Source organism: Electrona antarctica, assembly GCF_951216825.1.
Source record: "Electrona antarctica genome assembly, chromosome: 14".
NCBI lineage: Eukaryota > Metazoa > Chordata > Actinopteri > Myctophiformes > Myctophidae > Electrona > Electrona antarctica.
Window position 1 is genome coordinate 12,043,138 of NC_136795.1, and position 27,614 is coordinate 12,070,751.

Here is a 27,614-nt window from a genome sequence, read left to right on the forward strand (position 1 = left end):
TTTTGGTGTTTTAAGCATTTTGTTATACATTAGCTATTGAAAAATAGCATATCTAAGAGCTCGTAGCTTGTAGATCTGCTATTTTTGAAAAATCTTGAAAATGTGGCACTAATCTTCGAATATATATTCTTTCAGAGTGAATGTTTTTAACTCAAATCTTCACTTCTGGGGGGTCCCTGGAAAAACATTTTCAGATGGGGGTCGGCGGCCAAATAGAGATAATTCTGGGGGGTCCTTGACATGAAATAGTTTGAGCACCAGTGACAGAAAATTGTCATGATTTAGAAAACATTTGTAGAATCCGTTCCCAGGTCTAAATGGGTTAATTGTTTGATTGACTGGCACATCTTTACTCTGGTTGTTTGCTGTGTGCAGGGACTGGCGTTCCTGGCTAAGACGTCGTGTGATGTGCGTGAGGTGGAGGTAGCCAGGGGGCTCATGCTCAGTAAGACCACCATATTGCCTGTAGCCTTCAGAGTGCCCCGGGTGAAGGTGAGCCAACACTGCCATCTAGTGGGCGAATGGCGAAGGACACATACTGTATTTATTTGAGTTGAATGCATTTTACACAGCTTCTTGTTCCTAATATCATTCCTGTCGGGTGGAATATGTCCAAAACTGTAACTTTTCAGGATTCATATTCAAAAATAGCAAAAGTAGCAGGATCTACAAGCACAAAACAAGCTTGCGGACCTGCTACGTTAGTGTTTAACATGTGTCCTCCCTCTGTGGGTTTACAGAAAGACTTCTTCCAGGATGATGTCTACCCGGACACAGCAGTGTGGTGGGAATCTGCCCTGACAGCTGCTGCCTGGCTCAACGGCTCCAACGGCCAGCAGCGCAAGATCAGTCTGAAGCCCAATGACATGACTCCAGGTCTGTCTGTCTGTCTGTCTGTCTGTCTGTCTGTCTGTCTGTCTGTCTGTCTGTTTGTCTGTCTGTACTAAAATGTGTTAACTCAATTCATAAATGTCACGTTCTTATTCAAATGAATTTCCTGTTAAGTCTACAACTATTTATATTTGTATTACTGATCAGCATTAAAATTGTGGTTTATGGCCCGGGCGGCTGGCGTAGCTGTCTGGACACCTTGGCTGGTAATCCAGTCTGGCAGTGTGCTGCCTGGAAGACCTGCGCAATAACACAGGATTGTATTGTGTGTGCGTGTGTGTGTGTGTGTGTGTGGTGTCAGTGAGTCAGGCCCCAAAGGAGGCCCCCGTAAGGAAGTATCTGCCCTCCTCCGTCTACCTGGAAGAGAAGACTGACGAACAGAAGAAAGAGGAGGTACATCAACACAGTCCTGTGTGTTCACTTTGTTCTTAATGTGAAGTAGAGGCGGGTTGTCTATTAACACTGTGTGTGTGTGTGTGTGTGTGTGTGTGTGTGTGTGTGTGTGTGTGTGTGTGTGTGTGTGTGTGTGTGTGTGTGTGTGTGTGTGTGTGTGTGTGTGTGTGTGTGTGTGTGTGTGTGTGTGTGTGTGTGTGTGTGTGTGTGTGTGTGTGTGGCTCAGCTGCTGAGTGCCATGGTGGCTAAGCTGGGGAACATGGACGACCCACTGCCACAGGACTCCTACCAGGGGGTGGACGAGGATGAGTGGGTAAGAATATACTGTAGATCGATGATAAAACCTCCGCCAGTACCAACAACTCTCTGTTCAAGACATGACATGACAGGGATGGGCAACTTTGACGATGGAGAGGGCCACTATATTTCCACACTCAGTCTAGAGGGCCACATTGCATATTAGCCTAATGTCGTAGCAAAAGATAGTAGATCAGCTATTTTTTGCTATATTTGAATTGAAATCCTGAATCATTTTTATTTATTTAATTGGAATCCTGAAAAGTATCATTTTTATTTAATTTCAAATGCATTTACTTATCGTAATGTTAACTCTATGAACTAAATACCAAATACATTGCACATAAAAATACAATACATTTCTAATACTAGTCAGTAAGCTAGTAATATAGTCATTACAGCGGGTCATGTTTGCATGTTTGGAATTGTAACAGCTGAAATCAATAATATATCAGTATACTCCGATATTAACCTGCGGGCCACATTAAGTGAAGGTGGGGGCCGCATATGGCGTGTGTGTGTGTGTGTGTGTATGAGTGCACGCACACACAAAAATGCACACACACACACACACACACACACACACACACACACACACACGTGCAGGACCAATAACAAACACATGCATGCATGCAGGATAATAACTGTTTGCACTCTCCGGATAATTCATCTCTATAGATGTGTCTTTAAATAAACTCTTACCATGCTCATCTGCATGTAAATGCATATATTGTATTGGATATTTTTTTATTTTGGTAAGCAATATCTCCACACAATTTGTTCGTTCCCCAAGACGTTGCCATGAAATTGGAACGGCAAGGCATTCATGTGACATGCTAACTGATTTAGACATTCAAATTAGATTATAATTTTAATTATATAAGGTTGATTCAAATGATATTAAGGATATTAACCCACTAAAAGCATCTGTGTCATTTCAGATTTTTTGGTTGGCTATTCAAAAACAGCAGATGTACAAGCTCGCGTCGTGTCACTTCGTGCCACGCTGCGAGCTTCTACATCTGCTATTTTTAGAACATTTTTGAAAAATCTTGAAAGTGTTAGAACCACGGATATTTAGAAGGCGTTCGTAGAATCGTCCTCGGGTCTTAATGGGTTAAGATCCAAGTGCATGCGTACTTACAACTGTACAACAACCTTTTGTGTATTTCAGGATGACTAGCGGCTTCTGTTGCCTCGGTCTAGTCAGGGTGCCAGCAGAGAGAGAGAGAGAGAGAGACCTGCTGGGGTCTTCCGTTGCCATTCCTGCGTGCCACCATGCCACTAAGACACATCCCATGTCAGCTAACGTCTGCGCCTGCCAACGTCATACCTCCCTTTGGTCTCATTTAAGTTATCGTATAATTGTTGTCTGTCTGGGAAGTTAACGTGTAACTAGCAATCATGGCTGTTCTCACGATTTGGTGCCGATGTCCATCAGTCACTCCTGTACTCCACACGTGAATGCAATGTTACAAAATATATTTTCTGCATTTTGAGCTTTATCCAAACAAACCTTGCCTGTGTTTCTGCATGATGCGTCCACACCATCCACTAATGTGGACCTTTGTTTTGTTTTTATTGGCCAATCATATGAGCACGTATGCACGAACGCACGCACGCACGCACACACACAGTTGAAAATGTGTGTTTAGGAATATGAGTTATGGCGAAAAAGCAACAACAACTGTAGAGTATGTACGTGCACTATGACGGTAAACCAATGTCTTCCGGTTCGGTCACCTCCTCCTCTCTACCTATGCATAAATGGAGGTACCCACACAAATGCACACACAGCTGTATGAACGCCAACTGGACATCATGGATTTGGACAAAATGGACATCATGTCGTCTCGTCTCGGTCGGGTGGAAACATCCAAAATCTGTCACTTTTCAGGATTAAAATTCAAGAAAATGGCAAAAGTAGCAGATCTACAAGCTCAAAACGCGCCGCTTCGCGCATCGAGCTTGCAGATCTGCTACTTGTGTGACAGTGTAGTATGATCAACTAGGCCGTTAATTTGCAAAAAGAAATAAACTAAATAATTGAGATAAGAGGTTTCTGCCCGACAGCGACGATATCTACTGTCTACAGTTGGGTGATATCTACTGTCTACAGTTGGGTGATATCTACTGTCTACAGTTGGGTGATATCTACTGTCTACAGTTGGGTGATATCTACTGTCTACAGTTGGGTGATATCTACTGTCTACAGTTGGGTGATATCTACTGTCTACAGTTGGGTGATATCTACTGTCTACAGTTGGGTGATATCTACTGTCTACAGTTGGGTGATATCTACTGTCTACAGTTGGGTGATATCTACTGTCTACAGTTGGGTGATATCTACTGTCTACAGTTGGATATCTACTGTCTACAGTTGGGTGATATCTACTGTCTACAGTTGGGTGATATCTACTGTCTACAGTTGGGTGATATCTACTGTCTACAGTTGGATATCTACTGTCTACAGTTGGGTGATATCTACTGTCTACAGTTGGGTGATATCTACTGTCTACAGTTGGGTGATATCTACTGTCTACAGTTGGGTGATATCTACTGTCTACAGTTGGGTGATATCTACTGTCTACAGTTGGGTGATATCTACTGTCTACAGTTGGGTGATATCTACTGTCTACAGTTGGGTGATATCTACTGTCTACAGTTGGGTGATATCTACTGTCTACAGTTGGGTGATATCTACTGTCTACAGTTGGGTGATATCTACTGTCTACAGTTGGGTGATATCTACCGTCTACAGTTGGGTGATATCTACTGTCTACAGTTGGGTGATATCTACTGTCTACAGTTGGGTGATATCTACTGTCTACAGTTGGGTGATATCTACTGTCTACAGTTGGGTGATATCTACTGTCTACAGTTGGGTGATATCTACTGTCTACAGTTGGGTGATATCTACTGTCTACAGTTGGGTGATATCTACTGTCTACAGTTGGGTGATATCTACTGTCTACAGTTGGGTGATATCTACTGTCTACAGTTGGGTGATATCTACTGTCTACAGTTGGGTGATATCTACTGTCTACAGTTGGGTGATATCTACTGTCTACAGTTGGGTGATATCTACTGTCTACAGTTGGGTGATATCTACTGTCTACAGTTGGGTGATATCTACTGTCTACAGTTGGGTGATATCTACTGTCTACAGTTGGGTGATATCTACTGTCTACAGTTGGGTGATATCTACTGTCTACAGTTGGGTGATATCTACTGTCTACAGTTGGGTGATATCTACTGTCTACAGTTGGGTGATATCTACTGTCTACAGTTGGGTGATATCTACTGTCTACAGTTGGGTGATATCTACTGTCTACAGTTGGGTGATATCTACTGTCTACAGTTGGGTGATATCTACTGTCTACAGTTGGGTGATATCTACTGTCTACAGTTGGGTGATATCTACTGTCTACAGTTGGGTGATATCTACTGTCTACAGTTGGGTGATATCTACTGTCTACAGTTGGGTGATATCTACTGTCTACAGTTGGGTGTTCGATATCTACTGTCTACAGTTGGGTGATATCTACTGTCTACAGTTGGGTGATATCTACTGTCTACAGTTGGGTGATATCTACTGTCTACAGTTGGGTGATATCTACTGTCTACAGTTGGGTGATATCTACTGTCTACAGTTGGGTGATATCTACTGTCTACAGTTGGGTGATATCTACTGTCTACAGTTGGGTGTTCGATATCTACTGTCTACAGTTGGGTGATATCTACTGTCTACAGTTGGGTGATATCTACTGTCTACAGTTGGGTGATATCTACTGTCTACAGTTGGGTGTTCGATATCTACTGTCTACAGTTGGGTGATATCTACTGTCTACAGTTGGGTGATATCTACTGTCTACAGTTGGGTGATATCTACTGTCTACAGTTGGGTGATATCTACTGTCTACAGTTGGGTGATATCTACTGTCTACAGTTGGGTGATATCTACTGTCTACAGTTGGGTGATATCTACTGTCTACAGTTGGGTCGATATCTACTGTCTACAGTTGGGTGATATCTACTGTCTACAGTTGGATATCTACTGTCTACAGTTGGGTGATATCTACTGTCTACAGTTGGGTGATATCTACTGTCTACAGTTGGATATCTACTGTCTACAGTTGGGTGATATCTACTGTCTACAGTTGGGTGATATCTACTGTCTACAGTTGGGTGATATCTACTGTCTACAGTTGGGTGATATCTACTGTCTACAGTTGGATATCTACTGTCTACAGTTGGGTGATATCTACTGTCTACAGTTGGGTGATATCTACTGTCTACAGTTGGGTGATATCTACTGTCTACAGTTGGGTGATATCTACTGTCTACAGTTGGGTGATATCTACTGTCTACAGTTGGGTGATATCTACTGTCTACAGTTGGATATCTACTGTCTACAGTTGGGTGATATCTACTGTCTACAGTTGGGTGATATCTACTGTCTACAGTTGGGTGATATCTACTGTCTACAGTTGGGTGATATCTACTGTCTACAGTTGGGTGATATCTACTGTCTACAGTTGGGTGATATCTACTGTCTACAGTTGGGTGATATCTACTGTCTACAGTTGGGTGATATCTACTGTCTACAGTTGGGTGATATCTACTGTCTACAGTTGGGTGATATCTACTGTCTACAGTTGGGTGATATCTACTGTCTACAGTTGGGTGATATCTACTGTCTACAGTTGGGTGATATCTACTGTCTACAGTTGGGTGATATCTACTGTCTACAGTTGGATATCTACTGTCTACAGTTGGGTGATATCTACTGTCTACAGTTGGGTGATATCTACTGTCTACAGTTGGGTGATATCTACTGTCTACAGTTGGGTGATATCTACTGTCTACAGTTGGGTGATATCTACTGTCTACAGTTGGGTGATATCTACTGTCTACAGTTGGGTGATATCTACTGTCTACAGTTGGGTGATATCTACTGTCTACAGTTGGGTGATATCTACTGTCTACAGTTGGGTGATATCTACTGTCTACAGTTGGGTGATATCTACTGTCTACAGTTGGGTGATATCTACTGTCTACAGTTGGGTGATATCTACTGTCTACAGTTGGGTGATATCTACTGTCTACAGTTGGGTGATATCTACTGTCTACAGTTGGGTGATATCTACTGTCTACAGTTGGGTGATATCTACCGTCTACAGTTGGGTGATATCTACTGTCTACAGTTGGGTGATATCTACCGTCTACAGTTGGGTGATATCTACTGTCTACAGTTGGGTGATATCTACTGTCTACAGTTGGGTGATATCTACTGTCTACAGTTGGGTGATATCTACTGTCTACAGTTGGGTGATATCTACTGTCTACAGTTGGGTGATATCTACTGTCTACAGTTGGGTGATATCTACTGTCTACAGTTGGGTGATATCTACTGTCTACAGTTGGGTGATATCTACTGTCTACAGTTGGGTGATATCTACTGTCTACAGTTGGGTGATATCTACTGTCTACAGTTGGGTGATATCTACTGTCTACAGTTGGGTGATATCTACTGTCTACAGTTGGGTGATATCTACTGTCTACAGTTGGGTGATATCTACTGTCTACAGTTGGGTGATATCTACTGTCTACAGTTGGGTGATATCTACTGTCTACAGTTGGGTGATATCTACTGTCTACAGTTGGGTGATATCTACTGTCTACAGTTGGGTGATATCTACTGTCTACAGTTGGGTGATATCTACTGTCTACAGTTGGGTGATATCTACCGTCTACAGTTGGGTGATATCTACCGTCTACAGTTGGGTGATATCTACTGTCTACAGTTGGGTGATATCTACTGTCTACAGTTGGGTGATATCTACTGTCTACAGTTGGGTGATATCTACTGTCTACAGTTGGGTGATATCTACTGTCTACAGTTGGGTGATATCTACTGTCTACAGTTGGGTGATATCTACTGTCTACAGTTGGGTGATATCTACTGTCTACAGTTGGGTGATATCTACTGTCTACAGTTGGGTGATATCTACTGTCTACAGTTGGGTGATATCTACTGTCTACAGTTGGGTGATATCTACTGTCTACAGTTGGGTGATATCTACTGTCTACAGTTGGGTGATATCTACTGTCTACAGTTGGGTGATATCTACTGTCTACAGTTGGGTGATATCTACTGTCTACAGTTGGGTGATATCTACTGTCTACAGTTGGGTGATATCTACTGTCTACAGTTGGGTGATATCTACTGTCTACAGTTGGGTGATATCTACTGTCTACAGTTGGGTGATATCTACTGTCTACAGTTGGGTGATATCTACTGTCTACAGTTGGGTGATATCTACTGTCTACAGTTGGGTGATATCTACTGTCTACAGTTGGGTGATATCTACTGTCTACAGTTGGGTGATATCTACTGTCTACAGTTGGGTGATATCTACTGTCTACAGTTGGGTGATATCTACTGTCTACAGTTGGGTGATATCTACTGTCTACAGTTGGGTGATATCTACTGTCTACAGTTGGGTGATATCTACTGTCTACAGTTGGGTGATATCTACTGTCTACAGTTGGGTGATATCTACTGTCTACAGTTGGGTGATATCTACTGTCTACAGTTGGGTGCCACCGATATCTACTGTCTACAGTTGGGTGATATCTACTGTCTACAGTTGGGTGATATCTACTGTCTACAGTTGGGTGATATCTACTGTCTACAGTTGGGTGCCACCGATATCTACTGTCTACAGTTGGGTGCCACCGATATCTACTGTCTACAGTTGGGTGCCACCGATATCTACTGTCTACAGTTGGGTGCCACCGATAGTGTCCCTTATCATTTGACTCATTTAGGCCTGACCTCAACATTTTAAAAAATCCATCTAAATCCTATAAAATAAATATTTTCACGATTTTTCAAAAATAGCAGATCTACAAGCTCGTAGCGCGCCACTCGGTGGCGCGCTATGAGCTTGTAGATCTGCTATTTTTCAATAGCTAAATTATAACAATGTTTAAAACACCAAAAGGGGTTCCCGCCCAAAATGGGTTAACTGTCCTTTTGCACAGATCACGCAAACCTCAGCAAAAAGAAAAGGACAATATCGATGGCCTCCAACTGTACCTCCAGCTGTCTAGCGATGCATCACTGATTTCACTGTCAAATGTTGAAGCTCAACAACACTTCACTACAGGGTCACCCACCACCATGATTCAGGTTTATCCTCAAAACTGGAATTTCTATTGATCACAAATAAGACCCCCCCCCTGTCCAGTTTTATAAAATGGCATTTTAACACTGTCTCATTATTACAGACAGTTTTGGGAGGATGTTTTGTTTTTGTTATTCATGAATAATTGTCTTACATTGTGTAAAATCAAATGGACATGTTTTTTATGCAGGTTGTTCTGCACTGAATGCCAAAACCAAGTGTGGAGTTCTGGGTGTTTTAGTGGTTGAATGAGTGCTTTTAGGGTTCTGTGGTTTATATACTGTCTATGATTACGTGGAGGTATGTGTGTCTATTCTTCTCTATGAATACTGCACAACTGATCTTTATTATTCCTCATTCCCATTTTTCTTTTGTGGGAGGGCATTCCTTGCTGATGAAAGCTAGTTTTTTTTATGTTTATCAATAGGAAGTGATTGTAGCGTTCCTTTGTTATTAATGATACAGTATTAATATTTTACAATGCAATCATTGTAACGACAGCCATCATTGTAGTTGTCAATCAGGGCTACATACAGCACAATGCAATGTTGTCCATAATCCAGGCTTTGCAACCAATCATGTTTACAAAAGTGTTGCTGTCGGGTCAGGAAACCTTGCATGTCAGAAAATGTGATGAAAACTTTCAGAAATAGTGAATAGTTTTGCTTGACACTCTTGTATGATGAATTAGTAGAGCATTAAGTGGCACATTTTATGAAAAATGAAATATGGAGATACCAGGTTTCTGCCCAACCAACCGCAAGAAAATGGTGTTAGACTGGAACCCATGCATGGTAGTACACATTGTGTAGTACTTGAAGTGAACACACTGACTATAGGTGTTGTCGGTCTCTGTGTGTGTGATGTATTTGTGCCTGTGATTTCTACAATGTCAATGATAACTTGCCTTCCATGTGCAAAAAGAAAAAGACAAACATTCTTTTTTTTTATATATACTTTGAGCAACGCATTGTTATTCTCTGTCTTTAATAATGGTTTTGTGGGATTTTTTTCATTGCTGTGTTGCAATAAAACACCTTTTGGAACTTGTACTTTTGTGTACTTTGACTAATGGGTTATTGGCTTTCAACCTGGCATCCTTATTTTGGGCATATCATTATAGGCAAACATATTTAAACATAACAAATATATATATATATAAACTTTCTGAAATTTAAAAAAATAAATGTTCTAAAATAGTAAATACCGGTAGGCTATCTACAAGCTGACATCGTGTGTGGCTTTCTGAGAACTTGTAGCCCACATCAGCTATTTTTTGTTTTTTTAGCATGTGCATATGCGGCTACAGTTACATCAGAATGGTCAATAGATATTTTACTCATTTATATCACACAAAACCAAATTATGCCTGGCTTGCCGCCGCCGGTCTAATATATATATATATATATATAAATATATATATTTGTGGCAGCGGTGGCCGAACGGATAGCGGCGCGGTCTAGATACCGGAAGGTTCCCAGTTCGAACCAGCCGTCCGACACGTTAAAATTACCACCGCTGAAATGCCCTTGAACAAGGCATCAACCACTACGATGAAATGTGTTCTATGAGCAGGGCCTGGCTGGAAACAAGTTCTTGAGCTTAGCCCAGATACCCTGGGTAAATATAGATTTCATTTCATTTCATTTATAGGATACATTAACATTAAAAACCAGGATGTCAGTTTGAACATCCTGCCACTAGAGGGCAGTGCTGTTAATACTTCAAGCGTCATAAGGAACCTTGGCCCTCTTGAATATACAACATCTTTGTGCGGTAGTACTTGAACTTTGACCCTTCAACAACCTTCATTCATGAGAAAATTCATGTGGGGAAAAACGCCGCATTCTCCTCATAAACGCTACTGATTGTAAAAAAAAATGGTAAGATATGTATGTTTTTAAAGACCGTTATGTTCATGTTTTCACTGACAAAGAAGCGACGTGGTTGACATAACGACAATGTGGTTGAGTTGAGTTACAGTTAACATGGTAGTGCTGTTTACTTTCCTTTACATAACGTGCTTGCCCTGCATGGAATACATAATTGTCATGTCATGTAATTTCAAGTATGATGAACAACGTGTAAATAATGTGTGATAATTACAGAACTGAATCCGTAGCTTGTTAATGGAACAGAGAAGCTAAATGTAATAAGTGTCCCCACCTGACACACCTGGCAGGATGTAACTTAATCAGTGTGGTAACGTTTGTTATTTGAACTGGAAACACATGTTTCACTTTCTCAACGCAGATATATCACAGCATATACTGCATCTTGTATGCTAGACAAATCCTATACATTTGAACATGAACGGTACATGATCGTCAGACCAAAATTGACAATTTAACTTTATTTATATGCCCATATGACTGCCTGGCTATCACAAGCCTTAAATGTCAAATGCTCCAGCATGTGGTTCAATTACGTATTTGTCAGTTGAGTTGTATCACAATGCAGTGGTTCTCTCAAACTTTTGTTTATTTTATTTAAAGGACCCCCATAATTCTGACTGTTAACAGAACACAGACCTGTAAGTTCCAAACGAACCCTTATAAGCGTTTGTTTGGAAACCCTCAAGGAACCCTGAGATGGACCACTCTTAAGAACCACTGTACTGTAACAATGTTTCCTTCTATATTATAATCTTTCCTTTCCTTTTACAATGTGTATTGCTGCGGTACACTGGAAACTTAAGAAAGACAGCAGCGACGAGTAAGAGAGAGACAGTGGATGACATGAGTTGACACAATGACACTACACTTCATTCAAACTCTTTCTGAGATGATAACCAAATGGACCCTTATTACGTGGTTACATTGGTTCACTTGTGGAAGTTACAAATGGTTACATTGGGATAAATTGTGTATGTGGGTGGCGGTGGCTCAGGGGTAGAGTGGCCGGATGGTAACCGCAAAGTTGCCAGTTTGAATCCGGGCTCCCCCAGAGTCTGTGTCGAAATGTCCTTGAGCAAGACACTGAACCCCTAATTGCTCCTGATGTGCTGGTTGGTGCCTTGCATGGTTTCCGCCACCATCAGTGTATGAATGTGTGGGTCAATGTAATGCACAATCTATGTAAAGCGCCTTGGATAAAGGTGCTATATAAATGCACCATTTACCATTTATGTGTTAAATTCTTGTGTGATAAGTGTATATGTGTACTGTATCATGTAAATAGCCATGTGTTAAATACTTACGTGATAAGTGTATACGTGTGTACTGTATCATGTAAATAGCCCTGATGCTTCATAATGAAGATATACTTACTAACCAACGATGTGTTTCTCATGCAGGCGAAGTACCTAGCACAAATTGTGGTGATGGGGGCGCAGGTGGTCGGCCGAGCGTTCGCTAAAGCCTTACGGCAAGAATATGCAGGTAAGGCTCCATGTCAGCGTGAAGTGAACTTCAACTTACCATATGTTTTATAACACAGACAAAAAGACAACCGGGTGCTCACCAGAGACGTACAAGTCAATAATGTTAAAACAGTAAAAAGGTGCTCCTGGATCAGTCGGGATAAAAAGGAGGAGATCCGGGCATTCAGAGTTAAAAAGGGAAAAACATGTTTCGACCTATAGCGGTCCTAACGCTAAAACCATCTCGACCCTGGTGTGGTTGGGGCTTAACAACCTGTGGAGTGGACTAGGGCCCACTTGTGGACCTGACGAATATGTATTTCTTAATCAAATGTATGCTAGCAGAAGAAGAGCAATGGCGTCCTTGGGTGTAGGTGGGGGACAAAATTCACTAAAATATTGTTATTTTTGATGACACGCTTTTAAAATCAAATTAGTTCGAATTATGATTATAATTTTGTTTGTTTTTCATGATAGTAAGACTGACTGGAGTTATCTGGCTGCATTAAAGTGTATGATTCAACTTTTCATGGTTTATATTGTTTATAATTGTAAAAAAAAGCCTAAGTAAAATCACAATAAAAAGCAATATAATTAAGAATCGCAATATAAATCAAATCGGCACCCAGGTATCAATATTGTATCGAATTGGGAGGTAAGTGAATCGTCTCACGATCCCACCCCTACTTGGGTGACTTATTTAGATTAGTTGTCTTTTATATGAGTAGTAGCCTAATCAGCAGCAACTGAGCAAAACTGTATATATATTGTCTTTATCGTTAGTTATGTCTAAAACAACCTAACAAAACTAAATTTAGTCTTCCATCTCTACAGCTTTTTTAGTAAACAGAAAATACCTTTTCAGGTTGGGATGAAAATGTTAACCAATGAGGGGAGAGAGCTTTTGAAATTAAATGTGATGAAACTAACACCAACACCGGGGTCTAAATTGAGAATCTTCAACCACTGCAGATGTACTTGTTTAAAACTGATTGGTTCGGCCTGGGCCGTGGCTCAGCGGTCCAGGCACCTTGGCTGGCAATCCAGTCTGGCAGTGTGCCGCGGGTTCGACTCCCAATCCCGACGGCCTTTACTGCATGTCATCCCCCCATCTCTCTCCCCATTTTCCTGTCAGCCTACTGTCTGTCCCTCCATAAAAAATATAAAATAAAGGCGAAAGCCACAAAAAAAAACATTAAAAAAAAAAACTGATTGGTTCAAAATAATGTAACTCTGTAAAATATGTGACGGAATGCAGCAGTTAGTTTTTTTGTTGTTTGCAACATTGTGTTGCTGTCCCTCTGAACAGAGATCTTTAATGTTTTTCAAGCCAAGGGCCCCTTGTCTGAGACAGAGATGTAGTGGGGGTCCCTCCCCCACTACATAATGTATACAATTGTGTTGTCGATTAGACTTTTTCATACATTTCAATTTCATAGATACTAAGCTTCATAGACTTGTCGGACAACACTATCAGTGTATGTTGGTGGATTTCTGTTCATGTGTATTTTTTCAGACATTTAACCACTTGAACCCTCAATGCTTGGTAAACTTCCACCAAGCATTCCACCTCAGACGTTGTGACCTGTGAACATGCAGACCTCAGACGTTGTGACCTGTGAACATGCAGACCTCAGACGTTGTGACCTGTGAACATGCAGATCTGCTATTTTTGGCAAACGTTCTCCCCAGATTAGGGATGCTAGTGTTCAAGTGGTTAATGTAAAACAAAGAAAGTTACTAGCTTACTATCCTCCCACAAAGATTTGGCGGCCCCCCCAAGGTAGTAACTCTGAGGATCCCCTATTGAAGACCCCTGTTTTTAATGTCCATGGAAATGACCTGACCTGGCTGAATAAAGGCATAATAATTAAAATGTGCTTTGGCGTGTCATAAAGTAATTCATAAGTCATAAAGTCATACATTTATTTTGACATTTCGCTAGAGGATTGTCCCTTGAGTTGCAGCAACTCGTTTTCAAGGGGGTCCTCCTCACCCTCTTGTCTTAACCCATTTTGGGTGGGAACCCCTTTTGGTGTTAGCATTATCTTATGCTTTAGCTATTGAAAAATAGCAGATCTACAAGCTCATAGCGCGCCACCGAGTGGCGCGCTACAAGCTTGTAGGTCTGCTATTTTTGAAAAATCGAAGAACGACTGACATAGAAACATAGCTTTTTCAGAAAACTGTCAAGATGACGTAGAAGACATTTTGGTAACATTTTTGGGTTAAGTAAGCCATATAAAGTAATAATGATGGTAACAGTCTGCGGTGTGTGTGCACCATGCAGCCAGTCAAGCAGCAGCGCAGGCCAGGGGCCGCTCGGGGCAGCAGTCGGCTGCGGCGTCCAGCATCTCTGGGATGAGTCTACAAGAGGCCCAGCAGATCCTCAACATTACAACTCTCACCCCAGAGGAGATCCAAGATGTATGTGTGCGCGCGCACACACACACACACGTGTCACACGCACACACATGTGTTGTCTGCACAAGCTCCATGTTCTGAAGTGTAAATCTACAAGCTCACAACACGGTGTAGTGTGACGTGTTGTGAGCTTGTAGATCAGCTATTTCTTTGGTGCACCGCACTTAACTTAAGTACATCTCAGGCTTAAAGTAAATTATACAACCACGAGCCAGTGATATTTCATAGAATGGCTCTGTTTACTGTTTTGCTTCAATGCATATTGTGAATGAATTTGGTCGTTTTGCGTGAAGACCTTGTGAAGCTTCACTAACTATAACATCTGTCTACAGAATTATGAACACCTCTTCAAAGTCAACGACAAGGCGGTGGGCGGCTCGTTCTATATCCAGTCAAAGGTAACGTGTGTGTGTGTGTGTGTGTGTGTGTGGTAGTACACTGTTCTGTTACGGTAGTGAATCTATGGCAAGGAAGTGTGTAGTCGCTCTGGATTAAGAGCGTCTGCTAAATGCCTAAATTGTAAATTGTAAATTGTATTACATGTTGTGTTGTGTGATGGTCCAGTACCTAGCCTCATGTTATGTTTTTACCACATAAAATATAGTGCAACAAAGTAACTAGGATTGCAGATAGGCATTAAAACCCCATTAAGCTCACAGCTTGTAAACATTTGAGTTCGCTCCTATGCCAACAGTCATTAAGACATGCAAATCCCTTGACTCCTTCAAAACTGCTCTCAAAGGGCACCTACGGACGGCTGCAATTCGAAACTGGCCCCCGTAAAATCGGAATCCCCCACCAACCCCTTTTCTCAACTCACAGTTGAAATGTACTGTAAATCTGCAAACTGTTAATAAATGCTTCAATCAATCAAAAAGTACTTCCTCCACCACTGACTGTGTTGTGTTGTGTTGTGTTGTGGTGTGGTGTGGTTCCAGGTGGTGCGGGCGAAAGAGCGTCTGGACGAGGAGCTGAGCATTCAGACACAGGACAGTCAGCAGAAACAACGGAACACGCCAGAAACATGAAGAACGACGCCCGGCCACCCCTTCCCTTCCCCGTCCTCTGTAAATTATGACCTCAATAAAACCCTGATCTTTTTCGCTACCCTCTGACTCTGTGGGTCATGTTTGAGTTTAGTGTCTGGTGAGACTTGTTGCGGTCGCTCGATGAGGTGATGTTCTTCTGGCCATCTGCTGGTGATTCCCAGCCGGTTACGTTGCGGTGTCAAAGAGCAGCAACAATGACATCCAGTTGTGCTGATCCACCTCCCATGAGGACGTATGTCCTTTAGTCTAGGACGTATACATCCAACTATCCATTATCTTCTTAGCGATTATTCTATCGATTTACGTTTTTGATTAAATGAATAGTGTTTTTTAGGCAGTGGTTTTTTATATCAATGAATGCAACAAAATAAAATCGATGCTTTAAATCCCTGTTTCCCAAACAGTGGGTCGGGACCCATTTGTGGGTTACGGCTTACAGGTGCGTTTTAAATTATTATAATTCCAAAACATTTTCCAAAATGTCTAATTTCTCTTTTGGGTCACAGGCTAAAATAAAAATGTTTGGTAACCACTGCTCTAAATTATAATACACTAAATACATTCTTCACAGATATAATGGGCCTAATAGATTAACCACTTTAAAGGGATAGTTCAGTTCACCCCCAAATGTTTTTTCTATTGGACGATTACTCACGCCATAGAGACTTTAATTCATAGATATGTTTGTTTTTGTCGCATTCCTAGGCCAATCATTTGATGTCCAACAGTGGTTCCCTATATGCCTATGGAGACACAAAGCAGTGGTTCCCTATATGCCTATGGAGACACAAAGCTGTGGTTCCCTATAGGCCTATGGAGACACACAGCAGTGGTTCCCTATATGCCTATGGAGACACAAAGCAGTGGTTCCCTATATGCCTATGGAGACACAAAGCAGTGGTTCCCTATATGCCTATGGAGACAAAGCAGTGGTTCCCTATTTGCCTATGGAGACACAAAGCAGTGGTTCCCTATATGCCTATGGAGACACAAAGCAGTGGTTCCCTATATGCCTATGGAGACACAAAGCAGTGGTTCCCTATATGCCTATGGAGACACAAAGCAGTGGTTCCCTATATGCCTATGGAGACACAAAGCAGTGGTTCCCTTTATGCCTATGGAGACACAAAGCAGTGGTTCCCTATATGCCTAAGGAGAGTAGGAGACTAATTGGGTCTATCCTTTAAATCCTATTTTATACATGGTTTCACAACAAGCAACAAATCGATTATTTTATTAAAATAAATGATATTAAGTTTCTTAACTGCCCTATCGAAGACATGACATGAGGTGAAGCACCTACACAGTAGACAGAGTGATGTACAATATGTGCTGGTTCTATATTCAGGTGTAGTGTTCTAGCAGGCAGGAGGGTGGCGCTGTGGGGTCATGACTGCCACACATTGACAACATCCACATATAATAACATGTTTTAGTAACGAGCTGAAACAGAAAGCAGAATGCACACACCTTGTATCAAATGCAACTTTATTAAACATTTTTGTTTCTCGTTTCATTGACATTATTATCAATATCGTAATAAAATTCCTCTAAAACAGGAGAACGCCGCTATGTTGTACCAATTGGAGACTTTACAACTCTAGAGTTCAGCATGTTCAACCACAGAACATGATGCCAGGAAAAAATATATATATTCATATAATCATTTTTCATATACTGTATAGCTTCTATATTTCACCTATAATAAAAGGCACTTGGAAAACTTAAAATACTGACATTAGAATATCTCACAAATGTGCAAAAACATAACTTGGAACAGGCCTCACGTGGCCATTGTCTTAACATTAACCCTTTGTGCACCCCTGTGGCACTTGAATCAATGGCACCCCTCGGAAGTGACAATGACCTATAGCTAGCTAACTGGATTTGGATGGTGCGCCATCGCCATCGCACGCACTATGATTCTCATCTTCACCTCCCACTAGCATGAAGCATTAAGTGTTGATATTAGTATTACTCTGAAACCTTCAGGAACTGGTACCGCTTTAGAATCGTCTGATAGATTTAGATGGAAAACAACACGTTTGAAACATTGAGACATGTATATATGGCTGAATCAACAGTGAAGATTCCTACAATTGCTCTTGGTCCCTGACAACAATCAGCAAATTAATATATATTTTACACTGAAGATGATTGTAGTTGATTGTGAACTTGACATCCTCCCTGTCTGCGTGATCCAGAAAGGGGGAACAAAAGTGCAGTTCATTACAGACCGAGAGCCCAAAGGGTTAATGGATCAAACAGCTTATTTTTAACATCGAAGGTTGTGGACCCTGGACGGATCCGTGTCATTTAATGTTTTGTCAGCTTTCTCCAGCCATAGCAGACCTTCCACCAACACTGGAGAACAGATACAGGCGGACCGGGCGAGAGAGGCTGAGGAGAGGACAGTCGTGTCTGTTGCCACGGAAACCAGGGCTAGTCCAATTAACACCTGTTTTCTGACGACATCTCATGCAAGGGACGGTCCACTCACACACCGTCATGCAAGGGGCGGTCCACTCACACACCGAGGGACTCTTGGCAGTACCCAGCCTGGTGGGGGAAACCCATTGGCCACTAAATAGTAAATACTGTCTGTGTGATAAGAATGAATTAAGAATTACTAGTATGCAGTGCATCGCTGATTTGAATTCTCCTCAGGAAAAGAGAGAGAGGGAGAGAAAGAGCGGGTGGCTCACCCCAGTACGAACGCTGTAATTCAACCTAACCTCAAGGGGAGGTTAGATTTGTTTCTTTGTTTGGCATCAGTGTGTTTGTGTGTTTTCCCCTCATCTCTGGTAAAAAAGATTTGTGGCCGTGGAGAGAGAGAGGGAGAGGGAGGAGGGCAGAGCCTTTTGGTTTAATCTATAAAAAAAGAAACCCAGAGGGCAGACAGAGTTCAGTGGCCTAGTTTTCCTGCTGGCTGGCATGCATGTGTGAGCCGCTGCCACGGCGGGCCTGGAGCGCCTGGTGACTTCAGAGCCGAGAGGCCCGCTGGCCGCATCGCCGGCCAGATGGAAGACCACAGCCATTCCTCTGCCGTCCCCTTCTCCTGCTCGGAACCCCCCTTCAACTGTTCTTGTCCCCGAGCCTGTCATTTATCCATTCACTCATTCCCGCTCTTCCCAATTGTCTTTGACCTGCACAGTTGAATCCTCTGTTTCCTTTATTTTGATTGATTTTAAACTGTCAGGGTTAAACTAACTCTGGGGATTAATTGGTCCATTTTTACACTGTGGGGGCCCTATCTTGCTTTAACCCCTTTTTGACCTGAGATCAGATTCTAAAAATGTCTCCTGACAGTTTTCTGAAAAAGTCAGTCGTTCTTCGATTTTTCAAAAATAGCAGACCTACAAGGTCGTAGCGCGCCACTCGGTGGCGCGCTACGACCTTGTAGATCTGCTATTTTTCAATAGCTAAAGCATAACATAATGCTAACACCAAAAGGGGTTCCCGCCCAAAATGGGTTAACCCCTTTTTTTGTACTATATTAGAACACATTTTAAAATAGTTCAAATAGTCAAACTACAAACTCACAATGTGTTGATGTAGATTGTAAATGAGCTATTTGAACTATTTTAAAATGTTTTTCAAAGTAGTAAAAAATGCCTAAAACTAAAGGATTTAGGCATAAGAGGTAAGGTGGCACGCAAGATGAGTTAAACCCTACTTTGTCATAGAACTAATAGCAGAATAGTCTACAAGATCACACTGCATTTCATTTGGAAGTAATGCATGTGAGTTTGTGACTGTCTTTGAAAGTTATGTTATGCCTAAAATAGGGTTGCCAGGGAGGGTGTAAGTGGTTAAATTACGTAACTAACACTGAGGGTTTTACTGTGTGGCTTTGCCTCTCTCTCTCCCAAAGCTTCTTGCCACTTTTAAATGTTGGTGGTTGTTATTTCTCAATGGTTGTTGCCCTGTGAGTCCTTCCCTATCACAGTCAGTACAGTGGGTCTCAAAGTGGGGTCCAGGGACCCTCAGGGTTCTAAATGGACCTTTACAGAGTTATGAGGGTCCTTGGAATTAAAAGGCTTGAGCAGTCACTTTAAATGGCAGCATGTCTGAGGCATACACTCTTTCATTAGAGTCCAGCTAAACCCTGCAGTCCAGTGAACCTGATGTGTTCCTCTGTATATTAGATCTACAGCTAAACCCTAGTGAACCTGATGTGTTCCTCTGTATATTAGATCTACAGCTAAACCCTAGTGAACCTGATGTGTTCCTCTGTATATTAGATCTACAGCTAAACCCTAGTGAACCTGATGTGTTCCTCTGTATATTAGATCTACAGCTAAACCCTAGTGAACCTGATGTGTTCCTCTGTATATTAGATCTACAGCTAAACCCTAGTGAACCTGATGTGTTCCTCTGTATATTAGATCTACAGCTAAACCCTAGTGAACCTGACGTGTTCCTCTGTATATTAGATCTACAGCTAAACCCTAGTGAACCTGAAGTGTTCCTCTGTATATTAGATCTACAGCTAAACCCTAGTGAACCTGAAGTGTTCCTCTGTATATTAGATCTACAGCTAAACCCTAGTGAACCTGACGTGTTCCTCTGTATATTATATCTACAGCTAAACCCTAGTGAACCTGAAGTGTTCCTCTGTATATTAGATCTACAGCTAAACCCTAGTGAACCTGAAGTGTTCCTCTGTATATTAGATCTACAGCTAAACCCTAGTGAACCTGGCGTGTTCCTCTGTATATTAGATCTACAGCTAAACCCTAGTGAACCTGACGTGTTCCTCTGTATATTATATCTACAGCTAAACCCTAGTGAACCTGAAGTGTTCCTGTGTATATTAGATCTACAGCTAAACCCTAGTGAACCTGAAGTGTTCCTCTGTATATTAGATCTACAGCTAAACCCTAGTGAACCTGAAGTGTTCCTCTGTTACATTAGATCTACAGCTAAACCCTAGTGAACCTGACGTGTTCCTCTGTATATTAGATCTAGTGTCTGATTGTCTGTCATTGAGGAAGCACGTCCCACCGGACCGCCTCCCTAAACGCCCTCCAACCTTTTCTCTCTGAACTCCCTGAAAGGTTGCTCGGGCCGGCCTCGGTCAGGAGAAAGCTGAGTCACAAAAAGCAGCCACCGCAGAACATGAAATCTAAAACCATCTTCAACATCACAAGAATAATGTTTCGTCTTAACAACAGCAAAACAATGACAACGACGACAGACAAAAAACAAAATCAGCATTAACTGTGATTACTCGCAGGAATGGGGGTCATGGAATAACATGTTAGACCCTCAACTGGGAACAGGGACAGGAGAGGTGGAGGGGTGGGAGAGAGGAAGGGGTGTAGCTGTCTCTTGAGGGAATGTTCCTTGTGTTAAGATGACCTTCTTCTTAAGCCCCCCCACCCCCCTTTAGCTCTCCTTTGTGGGGTACCCCAGTAGAACATTGTACTGTACATACATTACATGAACATGCTTGGAATGACGCCATAGCGATTAGCGGAGCTGTCGAGTGGAAAGTGGAACGAGCGAGAACGGCTTCTTAAAACAACCACACCTGGCAGTAACATTTCATTAAAATAAAATAAAAACATGAATGTATGTGTGTGTGTGTGTGTGTGTGTGTGTGTGTGTGTGTGTGTGTGTGTGTGTGTGTGTGTGTGTGTGCATGTGTGTGTGCGCGCGCTAAGTGCATGTTGACTGCTTAATCAAACCACGAGAAGAAGCTAAATGAGTGAGGTTTTTTTTCTTCTTTCTAGTTGTTTTTGCCTCTCTGGACCCAGACAGAGGCGAGGCAGTGTTTAATAGTGTCCTAATCATTCCAGCTGTGCTTGGCATTGAGCGCATCCCACCCCGTCTGCAGGGCACTGATACACACATCCCACTTTTACCCTGTCACACAGTCTGTTTGATTTTTTTTTGGCACAACTGGGGACTGCTGAACTCGAGACAAAACGTCCAGGCCGTGATGAGGCCCCCGTCAGGGTTGGACTGGACCACCACCTGTTTTTCACAGCTGCTTTTGTGGCCGGTCACCTCAAATACAAGACACTAGTGTTCATCACAACAGAAGCCCTTTCATACACAAACTGGGCTGTGTTGATTCAATTACCGTAAGAGAACGTTGGACAATCTTGGGAGTTAAACAGGACTAGTTCTGTATGGAGAAAGTGGGACATTGGGGTGTGTCGTGCTGCCAGCAGGGGGTGCCAACGACGCTAATGAAAACTACCGGTAATAAGAAGTGCTGATTGGTCATTGCCAGGTGATAGATACACCATTTGTCTGTGCTGAGACCTAACTTGCTCTGTGCCCTTATTTCAAGCCCTTAGTCTTCATGCGACCAAACACACTAGGTGATTTGTGCTGGTCAATGTTTGCCACGCCCCCCTGAAGAAAAAAGGGGACAGATTGTCCAAGGTGCTAGCTCTCCAGGTTTCTGCTACGCTGGAGAAGCGGTGAGGTTAGCAGCAAAGTTGTGAGGTTTAAAAACTATAGCCAGTTTGCACGATTAAGTAAGTAACTATGTATTGCTTGACTGTCTCAGAGTGGACTTCATGCACTTGAGGATAGCACTTGCCAACCAGTGCTATGCATTGCGCCACAGACAGACCCCCATTAACACATTACAGACTGCTATGGGTCCATTTGGTTCATCATTTCCCTGGGGACCCCCCTGGGATACTGTGGGAAACTAGCAAGCGCAACCTCTCCACCACAAAGCCCAATCTGAGCCAGTTTTATGTCACTTGCTTTCATACAGCAAGTTTGTCTGAATCACATTCATCACAGGAGCCTGTGTGAAATAGTCCATAGCTTTAGAAGCGACAGTGGAAAGTGCTGTTGGCCTAGACGCGCGAGTGCGTCATTCTGTTTCATGGTGTGTCTATCTCGCTGCTAGGCCACAGGCACGCTGTCAATGAGAAACAGTCTTATTCTTATAAATACATATTAATGAGCCAGGGCTTTAGTATAAGAACACAGAGCAGAGGCCGTGGAGCCAGCAGATAGAACTGAACAAAGAATATATAAACATTAACAAAACGTTAAAAAGAATACAGAAGGGGCCAGAGTCAGGCCTTGTGATAGAAACACCTAGCTTACACATTCCTGAAAGGTCTCTGTCTCCGTATCTTTCCGACCAAAAAGAGGCATGTGTTGTATGTATATCCTGTGAGGTGTGAAGTTATCTATTGTTTAGTTGTCTGAGGGTTTGATCGGTTTCTTTATTTTTTTCCACCCCAGCCTGTCACACAAATGTGTGGCCTGGGTTTGATTGTGCGAGCCAACCTTTTCTCACCTTTAACCCCACCCCCGTACCCATACTATGGCGTCCCCCCCCCCCCTTTCCCTCCTGAGCCCCTCTGGAATGTCTGCATGAGAGTGCATGCGTCTGTGTGTGTGCATGTGTGCGTGTGTGTGCGGGTGCGTGTGTGCATCAGTTGACCACAGCTGGCTTAAGCACAACAGCGCCTGAAGGGATGACCACCCAGGACAGCGGGTCATGAGAGCCCCCCGTGGAAAGGTTCAGCACCCTCCCAGACACATCCTCCTCGCTCCTCCCCTTGGCCTGCCGGGCTCTGCGCTCCGCGGCCGCTCCCAGGACCGGTACCATGGACATGCCCAGGGCCGAGGACGAGAAGGCCGGGCTGAGCAGGGGCGACTTGGCATGCAGGCCGATCGGCGAGCCGTTGAATGAGAGGATGGAGGCCGGAGGGGAGCCGGGGCAGCCCAGCGCGCTGAGGTCCAGGGGCCGAGAGCTGATGGGGGACAGGGGCGACAGGGAGCCCCCCAGGCCCTGCAGGACATGGCTCCCCAGGAAGGCGGCCGCTGCCCCCGGGATGAGGATGTGGGCCCCGCTCACGTAGGAGGACAACTGCAACTCCTTGCCCATGCAGCCTGGGGGAAACCCCCCGTGCTGACCCCCCTTCTGCAGGGAGAGCGCCCCGCCCGGAGAGCCCTGCTCATGGGCCACGAAGTGGCCGTGGGCCTTGATGTGCTTGCGCAGCGAGCTGGGGTCGGTGTAGCGCTTCAGGCAGCCCACCATCTTGCAGTAGTAGGGCTTGTCCACGTAGTGCGTGCGCGTGTGCTTGAAGCGGTCGCTGGAGTTGGAGTAGCGCTTGTTGCAGCCCTCGTAGGGACAGATGTAGGGCTTTTCACCTGGGTAAGGAAAGAAAAGAAATCTGAGACATTTTTTATTTTTATTTATTTTTAGGGGCGCTAACCCCCTCTATATTCAACTATTAGTGTAGATTTTCGTTTTACACAAACTAAACTTAAATTAATAAATTCCCATTGACAATGAATGGAATAAAACGCGCTGCTCCGCTCACTGACCTGTGTGTGAGCGGTTGTGTATCTTCAGGTTCTCCAGGCGTGAGAAGCTCTTGTTGCAGGTGGGACAGCGGTGGGGTTTCTCATTAGTGTGCGTGCGGATGTGGATGAGCATCTTGTACCTGCAGACACACACACGGCCGATCAGAACTCACACAATATTACACTTTAGACAATATAGAATCACAATTAAAGTTATTAAAGTTATTGTCACATGATGATTTGGGTGATTTTCTTTGTTGTTGTTGCAAGCTCTCAATATTTGCAGCTACAATAAAGAGTTATAATAGAGAAAGAAAGGAACAAAGAACAAGTTCATTAACCCATTTTCAAAAATAGCAGACCTACACGCTTGTAGTGGCGTGCTATGAGCTTGTAGATCTGCTATTTTTCAATAGCTAAAGTATAACGTAATACTTAAAACACCAAAAGGGGTTCTCGCCCAAAATGGGTTAACAGACACAGTCAAATCTAATATATAATGTCTAATTACTGTACATAAGGTGCATAATTTAAAAAAAGTAGCAGTGGATAAATAGCATGCATTGTTATTGTATCCATTGAAGTCAGCGATGCTTCTTGTGCAGGTGGCACAACACATCCAGCAGATGGAGATCACGACTCACCTGGCGTTGAAGCCCCTCCCTTTGCGCGCGCAGCCCTCCCAGTGGCAGCAGTACCCAGAATCCTTTTCAGGCTTGACGTGGAAGTCGTTGACGTGATCCACCAGGTCCTGAAGCGAGTCGAAGAGCAGGTGACACTGCAGGAGAGAGAAGAACACATGGTTCATACAGTATGGCCGCATATAGAGCGTCGCAGCCCCTCGAGAGACCCGGAAAATAATTCCCCGTTCATTTTCCTCGTAGACTTTTCAAAAAGTATTTATTTAAAGACGTTTACGCTGCGGACAAAGCCAACTCGAGTTGTGACACATCATGACAATAATAAATTAAATGTTTTGGGCCAAAACTGCAGGTTACAACACCAAGGAGCAACTTGGACACTCAGGCATGAAGGAAGCATGAGTTCAAGTCCGTTGCTCTCCCCATATATGGGGACTAGGTTGGCGGAGGGTGTGTAGAGCCCAGGATCACATTAGATAATTGACACAGGGGTGAAAAATGGGTTACAAAATCATGGGATAAAGAAAATTATAAAAAAAATAAAAGAATGTGAGAATGCCCCACCCCCTCCCTACTAGTAGTAGGGAGGGGCCTCTGCTAGTAGGAGCCCCTCCCTACTACTAGTAAGAAGTATTAGGGGGCGGGTCTTGGCATTATGTCCGTTGCTGTATGAATTCATGCAGTATGTCCACACAGCTGTTGAAATGACTTGATCCGACCGGACACAGCTGTTCATTATCACTGGCGCGAACACCGTTTAGCCTCACCTTCCTCCAATGGCAGGCCAGCTGTTCGTCCGCCGACAGGTCAGGGGAGGCCCGCTTGTCAGCGGCCTGGCCAATGAACATGGAGGAGTGCAGGTGGAGTCCCGCCCCCGCTCCAATCGGCACGAAGAACTGGAAGGCCTGAGAGGAGGCTCCGCCTTCCGCGTAACGGATGTGTGAATCCTGGAGGGAGGAGGGGATCTGTCAGCTTGGAGATCTGATATTTTCACAATTCTTGACTTTTACATTTCTTTCTTTTTTTCTTTTCTTTAAAAAAAAGATTTTCAATCATTCAATCATTTCGGATGATGACTATCAATGTCACTTACATTATTTTGGACCAAAATAGCAGATCTACAAAAGCGCGATCAGTTGTAAGCTTGTAGATCTGTTATATTCAGTGCATGATGAATGTGGCATAACACACACACACACACACACACACACACACTAGTTGGCTGAGTGAGAGTGGGGTCTTAGTGAGGAGAGGAATGTGTATGAAACAGTGCTATCTTCAGAGACATGAGCGATCACAATCCCGTGGCTGTCTCAGTGTGTCTGCAGCAATGTCAGAAATGTGGATGTGACAAATCTCATGAAATGAAACCAATTCCCTGCACTCACTCTGCCTCGGCATGCACACAGCTATGTATGTGAGGCACTGGACTGGTGTGTGTGTGTGTGTGTGTGTGTGTGTCTGTGTGTGTGTGTGTGTGTGTGTGTGTGTGTGTGTGTGTGTGTGTGTGTGTGTGTGTGTGTGTGTGTGAGATAGAGCGGAGAGAGGTGGTGGTGGTGATTAAGTGTGTGCATATATGTGTCCTTTCTGTGTCTGCAGGGGAGGCTGGTGGTGTGTGTGTGTGTGTGTGTGTGTGTGTGTGTGTGTGTGTGTGTGTGTGTGTGTGGGAGGGGCCGGGAGGGAGGCTGAATGGCCCCAGCCAGCGTAGCTCAATTCAATTGGGAGGGAATTGAATTAGGCGGCGTGAGGTCTGCGTTGCTGTACCTTGTCGTAAATCCGATTACAAACACACACACACACACACACACACACACCCACAGACAGACACACACACACACACAGACAGACACACACTTGCGCTCACGTCATGCCCCCGCGGGGCCACTGAGTGCAAGTCGCACAGAGAGAGAGAGAGAGAGAGAGAGAGAGAGGGGCTTGTTGGGGACACAAGAGGTGTCTGATAGATAGAGCATCCACCTTGATTCCCTTATGGAGAGTGTGACACCACCAGGGCCTAACGTTCCCAATGTGCCCCTGTCCAGCTGGCTGAGTCACCAGCAACCCACCGTCATGGGGGGGAGGGGGGGGGGAGGGGGCTCAGCACCACTGCACTGACAACACACTGTTTGCTCTTTAAATGACTTAACAGACAAACAGGAGAATGTTCTCACCAGCAAGACAGATGACGTACACACTACACAACACAGACACTGGTGCTGTGTGTGTGAGTGTGTTGGGGTGGATGGGGGGTTTAGTTAGGACACCTGTGTTCATCGTGCGTGCGTGCGTGCGTGCGTGCGTGCGTGCGTGCGTGCGTGCGTGCGTGCGTGCGTGCGTGCGTGCGTGCGTGCGTGCGTGCGTGCGTGCGTGCGTGCGTGCACGCGTGCGTGCGTGCGTGCTCACCCCAAGGTGGCCGTGGTGTCCGTTGGTCATCTCTGGAGAGCTGGCGGTGTGTCGGGATGAGGGAGACATGCTCAGGTCCACTGCAGGGGGGGTGGGGGTCTCGGTCCGACCCTGAGGGACCACCTGCACACCTGAAATAACACACACACACACACCTGGTCACCCATGGGGGCTCTGATATGGGGAGAACGTGGAACGGGAAAACATGGCACACTGTCTTCACTTACAGCAGTAGTTTATTATTAGGCTTCTAGGCTACAACATTTCGGTCTATTACGACCTTCATCAGGTGGAACCGAGACACCTTGAGTAAGGGGGGGGGGGGGGTCTATTACGTACCTGCGAGCGGGGAGGCAGGCGATGCCGGCTCGATGACGGCGGTGCCGTCGTCAGCCATGCGGAGCTGGCGAGCGCGCTTGGCGTGCAGCGGGGAGAGGGGTGGCGAGCGGGACCCTCTGTCCCTCCCGTTGGCCCGGCGGGGGAGTTTCAGGTCCAGCGGCTCGTCCAGAGACAGCATGGCGGCAGCCTTGGGACCTCCCACCTGCACAAACACACACACATAGCCCAAAAAACACTGTGAGAACAGGGCTCTGTGCACACACACACACACACACACACACACACACACACACACACACACACACACACACACACACGGGAACATGTA

General features: G+C 44.0%; 3 protein-coding genes across 3 annotated transcripts in view; 2 read left to right on the plus strand and 1 right to left on the minus strand.

Moving 5' to 3' along the window:
- Positions 1–9,826, plus strand: part of coro7 (coronin 7) — a 196,882-nt gene extending 187,056 nt beyond the window's left edge. Inside the window, exons 24-29 of the mRNA XM_079521686.1 lie at positions 376–492; positions 741–876; positions 1,193–1,284; positions 1,511–1,597; positions 2,756–3,680; positions 8,693–9,826. Coding sequence (XP_079377812.1) covers positions 376–492; positions 741–876; positions 1,193–1,284; positions 1,511–1,597; positions 2,756–2,764 — 441 coding nt within the window. The 3' untranslated portion in view covers positions 2,765–3,680; positions 8,693–9,826. The remainder of the gene's footprint in view (positions 1–375; positions 493–740; positions 877–1,192; positions 1,285–1,510; positions 1,598–2,755; positions 3,681–8,692) is intronic.
- Positions 9,827–10,517: 691 nt separating this feature from the next.
- Positions 10,518–15,666, plus strand: pam16 (presequence translocase associated motor 16). The gene is made up of 5 exons (XM_079521689.1): positions 10,518–10,657; positions 12,070–12,154; positions 14,426–14,562; positions 14,892–14,957; positions 15,498–15,666. The coding sequence occupies exons 1-5, from the start codon at positions 10,655–10,657 to the stop codon at positions 15,585–15,587; spliced, it is 381 nt and encodes a 126-aa protein (XP_079377815.1). The 5' UTR covers positions 10,518–10,654; the 3' UTR covers positions 15,588–15,666.
- A 7,327-nt stretch (positions 15,667–22,993) lies between these two features.
- glis2b (GLIS family zinc finger 2b) overlaps positions 22,994–27,614 on the minus strand; it is a 30,393-nt gene continuing 25,772 nt past the window's right edge. The window contains exons 2-7 of the mRNA XM_079521688.1: positions 27,287–27,488; positions 26,948–27,078; positions 25,312–25,491; positions 24,548–24,681; positions 23,925–24,043; positions 22,994–23,747 (exon numbers count right to left, since the gene is read on the minus strand). Of these exons, the coding sequence (XP_079377814.1) occupies positions 23,026–23,747; positions 23,925–24,043; positions 24,548–24,681; positions 25,312–25,491; positions 26,948–27,078; positions 27,287–27,464 (1,464 nt within the window). The 5' untranslated portion in view covers positions 27,465–27,488 and the 3' untranslated portion in view covers positions 22,994–23,025. The remainder of the gene's footprint in view (positions 23,748–23,924; positions 24,044–24,547; positions 24,682–25,311; positions 25,492–26,947; positions 27,079–27,286; positions 27,489–27,614) is intronic.